General features: G+C 41.1%; 1 protein-coding gene across 1 annotated transcript; it reads right to left on the bottom strand.

Annotated features, from left to right (window-relative positions):
• Window positions 1-56: 56 nt before the first annotated feature.
• On the bottom strand, window positions 57-5,716 carry USP50 (ubiquitin specific peptidase 50). The gene is made up of 8 exons (XM_030457314.1): window positions 5,535-5,716; window positions 4,461-4,667; window positions 3,843-4,038; window positions 2,847-3,032; window positions 2,247-2,389; window positions 1,052-1,184; window positions 191-388; window positions 57-85 (listed from the first exon to the last, which is right to left on the bottom strand). Exons 1-7 carry the CDS (start codon window positions 5,714-5,716, stop codon window positions 206-208), a joined length of 1,230 nt encoding a protein of 409 aa, XP_030313174.1. The 3' UTR covers window positions 57-85; window positions 191-205.
• Between the last annotated feature and the right edge of the window lie 1,557 nt (window positions 5,717-7,273).

The raw sequence follows: 7,273 nt of genomic DNA, 5'->3' as shown, positions 1-7,273 counted from the left end.
CTATTAGACTTTGTACAAATGAAGTGGATACACATTCCTTACCAGGCTCAGAAGCTGTAAAAGTCTTCTCACTAGAAATTACCTCCTGAAAGACCAGGACAGATGATCATGTATTGCATATGCTGCAGTTTATTAATGAAACAGAACTTGGCTAACTCTGCCAACGAATCCTGCTTGCTGGCCTACTCACTGTTTTCCATGGCTATCAAATATTTAGTGGGTGCAGAGAAGGCCTGCAGGTGTAGAACAGGAGATAAGCTGTGTCACTCTGCACTGAGGAATTTGGAATCTTGGTGATCTGGTCATCATCAAAGCTGTACCAGGTCTGGGTGATCGAGTGCTTGCAGAATGCTGTGTAGTGGCCATCATCCAGAAAACCAGAGTGGTTCTGTAACAACACAGTCTGTTAAAACAGAAGGCTTCTTCTTACAGGCAAAGCTAGGAACTGGCAATCTTTTTTTTGTTTGTTTTTTTGCACTTGAAAAAGAGGGGAGAGAAGATTCTAGCTTTCTCTGGCTTACAGTGAGGAATATTATTTTAAATAAACTATTTAAAACCAAGCAAATAGATAATGGTTATGTTTCTCTTTTTTGCAAGATTAAATTTGCAACCCAACTGATTAGCCCTAGCAGGGGTCACTATAAGTGTCTCCACCAGTTAGTGAGGGAAAAAGAGACCATTTAGTCCTTATTTATAGACAGGATTCATGCAGGATCAGCTTGTGAGTTTATGCTGAAAAGTCTGAGGAGGCTCCAGCCAGGCATTATGTGGCAGGAGTACACCCTGTTTAGAACTGGGATGTGGAGGAAAGAAGGAGAGAAAGTAACCTGTCTAGTTACTGGATTATGTCCACAGTAAGTAAAAAAAACATACAGTATGTGTGTGCATATACATATATAAAAACCTGTTACTGGTCCATTTTTAGTGAAACAAAGAGGAACGAAGCTCTTTTGCATGCTCTAGCTACAATTTTTAAGCACAAATGAACACAGGCTTCATCTGCTCCCTGAGGCAGGGCATTACAGACACAAGCAGGGAAGGCAGAGCTCACCACTACAGCTGACAGACTGTAGTCTGCATCCTTGCAGAGAAGTGGGGAACTGTAGGGGGAGAGATCCAGGTTGCCGAGTGGGTAACTGATGGTGGTTGAGAGTTTCCTTTTCTGCTTGCCTTGCCATGCAAACCTGAAACAAAATTTTGAACTATTTAAAATAACACTCAGCTGCTTTCTTCTGTTGTGGTTGCTTAGCTGACTTCTAGGGGAAGGGAAAAACAATGAATGTCTACCCAGAATGTTGAAAGATCTGCATCAATGTTGAGTACTACTGTAAATTGACAGAAAATGCACAAAACCCACAAGAGATATCCAGCAAGAAGAGCAAAAATCTTATTTCCTGATCTTTACATTTATCAGAAAGAGCAGAAGTCAGATCTCTGCATCACTATCACTGTGTCTTAAATGTTTTTGACTGCACTTTTGTCAGCTCTTCTTTCATTCCATGTTCCCCCCCCTCTTTCCCTTGTACTACCACACTGTACTTTTAAACTTGTATAAAATGTCCAAGGGCTGCAGCTCATCTGAACCTGTCAAGAAAAGCAGATGCTGAACAGGAAGTTAAATAATAACTCTACATAAATGTAGTTTACGTTGAAACCTAATATCCCAGAATGATTCTCTGTGGATGGAAATTGTTAAGAATAAATTATTAAGCATAAATTTAGCATCTGGCCATGCCTAGTAGAGTGTGCTAGTCAGGGGCTCTTAGACTGATGCACTGCTCTGTTCAGTAGACTCAGGTGCTTAGATCTGATTGAATTAAGGGATAAAAAAAATTCAGTGTCAGCTGCTATGCTGACCAGCAAAATGCCCTATTTCACAACTCCAGTCACAGGCTCTCCCACTTGCCACCCGATCTGATGATATGAACTGCTGTACTAATCTATACTCAGACACTCCTTACTGGAGTTTTTTTTTCCTTTTGGAGAAGAAATCCCAAACTGAGCAACATTCATTGGACTGCAGTGTAGAGTACAGCAGAACATGTCTGAGGTTGCAGGAATGTAGCTTGTATGTTTTGATAGATCTGTTTCTGTAACTTCTCATTTAGCTCCCAGGTACCAAAAGCACTACAAACACCCATTTGCAGTGATTTTTTTTTTTTCCCTTTTATACAAATGCAAGTGACTCTTGTTCATGTCTCATAAATCCCAGGAAACAGCCACATCCTGGCCTATATAGACTGTACCTCTTTAGGTGAAAGATAATGATCTGCGGTGCCTTAGTGATGGTGCCCTTTACTGCAGCATCTTGTTTGCTTCCACAGCAGGAACAGTGGATTTGGTTGTTGTGAGTCAGTGTGTCTTGCTGAAAGAAGCACTTGAGACAATCCTGTCAAAGAAAATAAAAAATCATTTGATCAAACAGATCTCCCCCCTGCAGATCCTAAAGCAAGGTAAGAGATGGGTTCACTGTATTTTCAGATGTAGCAAGGCTGACATTACAAACAGACTTGGAACAGACAGCAGCCAACACTGGTTTCCTTTTTTCCCCAAAAATAGGGAAGTACTTTGATGAGTGAAAGAAACCCTCATGGTTGTTACTGAACAATCTTAATATCTTTCATCCCAGCGCTCCTTAGAGCATTGTTCCCATCACCTTACCAGCCTCTGCAGTCCAGAGACCAGTACAGAAACCCCACCTTCTCTTAGGACCAGCTCAAAGACTGTCCATCAGTGCCCCTGAAACCAACATAACTAACAAACTGCATCTTTTTAATAACACATTAATCTGAGCCACCTACTCCCACATAAAGCAGAAAGCAGTGGGAATGTATCGGAAGCTGTACCTGCAGAGAGCATGATGTCTTAGAAGCAATGGGCAGGGAGAGAACAGTAAAGCTCTCAGGCCTGTTGGTGGTGGCCCTGCATTCCAGACATGTGATGTTGTAACTGAGCTGTCCCTCAAACAGCTGTGTGATAATAGATGTCTCACTGGCACCCTCTCTGCTTGCTTTTGCATCTTTTATGCATCTCTTGCTTGACTGTACAGAAGGAAAAAAAAAATCAATGAAATATAGGTAATCAACTATTTGTTTTGGAAGTGGTTCACTAGGTTTTAATGGTTGCTGCCCACTGCCTGGGTAGGCTGGTAGTCAGTATTGTCACAGGGCTTGGCTCTCAAATGCCACTACTTTGCTTCATGTTTCATACATACATACATTCATCCATACATACATTCCTCATCTGAGAGAAATAAAGCAAAAATTAATATACTGGACATTAGATGGGATTGATATACTTGCTAGACAAGCTCCTTATCAGTAGATCCAAAGAAGAGAAGGGCAGACCCAGAGGCATAGCAGACATTAAGATTTCAGGGAGATGAAAAAGTGGAAAATATAAAGCACAGAAGGAGCAAGGAGAGGGAGAAGGGAGGATAACTGAGCTACAGAGAATCATAGAATCATAGAATTGGCTGGGTTGGAAGGGACCTCAGAAATCATCAAGTCCAACCCTTGATCCACTACTGCTGCAGTTACCAGACCATGGCACTGAGTGCCACATCCAGTCTCTTTTTAAATATCTCCAGGGATGGAGAATCCACTACTTCCCGGGTATTATCATTTGGATGAGGGCTGCAATTTGATGTAGCATTACACAAGAAACAAACAAATTACTGCGTGCATGTGGATATAAAACAAAGGAAGAAAATGACAATTCTTTGCATCTACATCATGTGGCTTCAAAGAGGAGGACGGGCCTCAGATTACACTGAATGCTAAATCATGACATGCAAAGCAGAAATTATTTTGATCCCCAGTACGCCTCAGATGGGCTCTTACCTTCTTGAGAGCCTCGTGAAGCCCATTCAACACACAGATCAGAAACTCCTGTGCATCCTGCTGAATTCCTATGCTAAAAAATGGGTACTGCTTCCTCAGGGCTGAATGAAAATCCACTGGGGAAACCGAGTCAAATTCTCCCAGCCACATATCACACATCAAACAGCCAAAGGCAGTTGCAGACTCAGCATTCTCCCTTGTGAAAAATAAACAAGTTTCAGTACAAAAAGGTGATGGCTCTGCCTTCAAATCGGAGCATAACACATGAACTTAGAAAATACCCACAGGTACAGTATGGCTCTGGCATTCTGCCATTTGGTGTGAGGGACTCTGCAGATACTAGAAAGTAGCAGGAATCATCATGGAGGCAACATTGACAGCAACTGGTATTACCATCAAAATAACAGAAAATAATAGAATGTTTAAGTTATCCAGCAAGAAAATAATTCAGGTTCTCAGAGGAAAGGGAAGAAAATCAACTTGTGGCCAGTTTGCCCAGAACTGCCTGGGGAGCTGGCAGGCAGCTGCTCAGACCCTCTCACAGCAACATGGATTTTTTTGAAGAAAAACAGCAGCACCAGGCAGAAATATATCAGTAGTGCAAATAAACTGACTTACATGTGTAGGGCTGTTTTGTACTTTCCTGAGAGGAAATACTCCACAAGAGGTGGCACACTGCAGAGGCACTGCAAAATTGCATTCATGTAGCAGGTGTTGCCGAGATTCCTCAGGCCAGAGAGCCCTCGGCACCGCCTGTGCGTCGCCTCCATCAGTTCCTTCCAGGAATACTGCACACTGTTCAAGCAACTAGAATCATACTTCCACCTACCAGGAAAAAAACCCCACAACAGCTTGAACCTAAAATGCTACAGTACTTTTCATATTGTTTTTCAGCAAGGGCCATTGTCTTGAGAGGAAATTTCATGCTGTTTCAGGATCTTCTTTGTCTGTCACATTCACATTTACTTCCATCAAGCTAATAAAGACCATCTCCCAGGCTAAGCTCTTCCCAGTACAGAGAGACACAACATTGAAAGGTATTTTCTAAATACCTTTAGATGTTGTTTAGAGTTATTGCTGAAATCCCACTCAGTCTTTGATTCCATACACCATTACTCAAAAACTATAACCAACTGCTAATAGCTCTCAAGCATTTCTCCCTACAGAATGCATACTATGTTCCATTTTCTCAGTGTTCTGGTACTTATCTATTCTCTAAAACCAAAGTTTGCAGTCCAGATGCTGCTATAAACAAGTTGCTATTTACTTTTTCCATGAACCACTGAGTAATACTTAGTTAATTCTAAATTCACATGAAGTAAATTTGAGTAGGTTTGTTTTCTTGCTGCATAGACCTGCCCTAGACCCCACTGTCACCACCCCCAATTAGGCAGAAGAGGTCTGAACACAGACCCAGCACAACCCATCACTGACAATGCCTTGAACTTTTAAAAGCCTCTGGTTAAGTCTGATGCAAAAGGAGAGAAGATTCTAAAAACCTCAACTATCTTTGTAGAACAAGAAAAGCCATTTCTTTCCCTTTATCACAACAACAGATGTCCAGATTCCCATTTCTGGAGATCTCCCAGGCCAACAGCCATTTTCTATCATCTAATAGCTACAAAACAACTACAAAGCTGTTTCCTTCCAAATTTCCCTAACAGCAGACCCAAAATTTCTCAACAGCTCTACCTATAGACCAGCTTCCTCTGGAAATACTTAATTCGATCTTTTATAGCCATCTCCAAGGAATACCAGCTCGGAGGACAAAACATGTTGAGACCATTTGGCATGAAGTCACCTCTTCCATCCAGTTTCATGGCATGACTGGTCCCAGTTCTGGGCTCCCCTGCCACGAGGCTTTGTGATGCCATTCTGTTCTATGGTTCTCCCTGGGGGAACATACCTGGCCTGACCTGCCTCTCTCCTTCCTAGATGCCACCCAAAACCTTGGGAAGAGACAGGCACCCACCAATTGCACTGGGCAGAGCAATTAATCATGTTTGCTTAAGCCTGATCCAGTATTTATTATTGCCTTGCTCTGATGGAAGGGCAGCACTGCCTGAGGTGTTGACCCTTAAAAAGCAGAACTACCTCAAAACCAGGCTGAATTAGTTTGGTGGCGCTTAGGAAGTTTTCCTGGGCAAAAATGGGTAGTGGCAGAGAATGTGTCTTTTTATTTAGCTAAAGAGACAGTGTAGTTGAGCCCTGAATTTCATACACCAGTGAAGAACAGTAGGTTTTCCCTACTTAATATCCACTTTGGGAAGTAACAAGTACCCACAGAAAAGGCTCCAGAAGCCATTAAAAAATCCCTAGTTATCTCACCTATTAAGCTTCCTACAGAGGATGTCTCCTAGAGCTCTTTGGATGGTTATCTGCTGCCACTGCTATTAATCTCCCAAATGTCTATCTGCAAGCCAAGATATAAAACCAACACAAACATACTATTCAAAATCCAATCTGCAACATTTTTTTAAGTGGAACTGTGATCTTGTACTGTACTTTACCAAGAGTTCCAAATGCTTTAATTATAATCCTGTGGGTTAAACTTTAACAAATGTGTACAAATGCCTGTAGAATATGTAACTATATTCATATATTTGTCACAAGGCTGCTGAGCAGCATCTAGAAAAGCAGCTCCCCTGCACACCTACCTTTGCCTATTTTGCCACCATGTGTTCATGTTTAGGATTGGTTTTCTCTGTTTCAGCACCCAAATACTGGAAGAAAGCAGTCAGCAATGCTAAATTTGCTGGATGAATCAAAAGGTTAAACATCCGTGCATTTGACTTTTTTGCAAAAAGAAATACTGATGCAGGTGGAAACTAAAGGGCATTTTGAAGCAGAATTTACATAAGCAATCAACACTACTCTGTAAGTACATAATACTCTGTTTAATCTGTTGTTCAATAATTTTTCTTCTAGTGAAAATATCCTGAGGATGGTGATAGGGAACAAAAACTATCTGTCAAGGAAAATAATGTAGCTTACCTATTTTCCCTTTGTGAGAGACATTCTTTAAATAACCTTTTAGAAGGAAAGTCAATGAAGCATTTCAGCTTTTTACTAGAAATAATTAGAGAAGGTTTAAATTAGTATTCCTGTACTTTAAAGTTAGGCTTCAACAAGCTATGCTCATATTTTGGTTTTGGAAAGTTAACAGAACTTCCAGCACTGCTTCTATTTCCCTCATCTTCAGTAAGCTAAAGGAAGTTTAAAAGCTAAATAATCACAACTACTCTATTCAAGTCTATTCATAGAGCACTTCAAGAGTGATGAGGCTTCAGGAGGGGAGTGACACTTCATTGCTTCATGTTCTCAACCACATTAAATTCTATGGGGTAAATGTTCCTACAGCCTGACATCAATAGGATAAGACATTATTCTTACAAGGTCTCACTACTTCTTCAAACAAATTGTGTTTTTTT

Source organism: Calypte anna, chromosome 10 (genome assembly GCF_003957555.1).
Source record: "Calypte anna isolate BGI_N300 chromosome 10, bCalAnn1_v1.p, whole genome shotgun sequence".
Taxonomy (NCBI): domain Eukaryota; kingdom Metazoa; phylum Chordata; class Aves; order Apodiformes; family Trochilidae; genus Calypte; species Calypte anna.
Note: the sequence above shows the minus strand (reverse complement) of the source record. Positions and strands in the feature narration are given on the sequence as shown.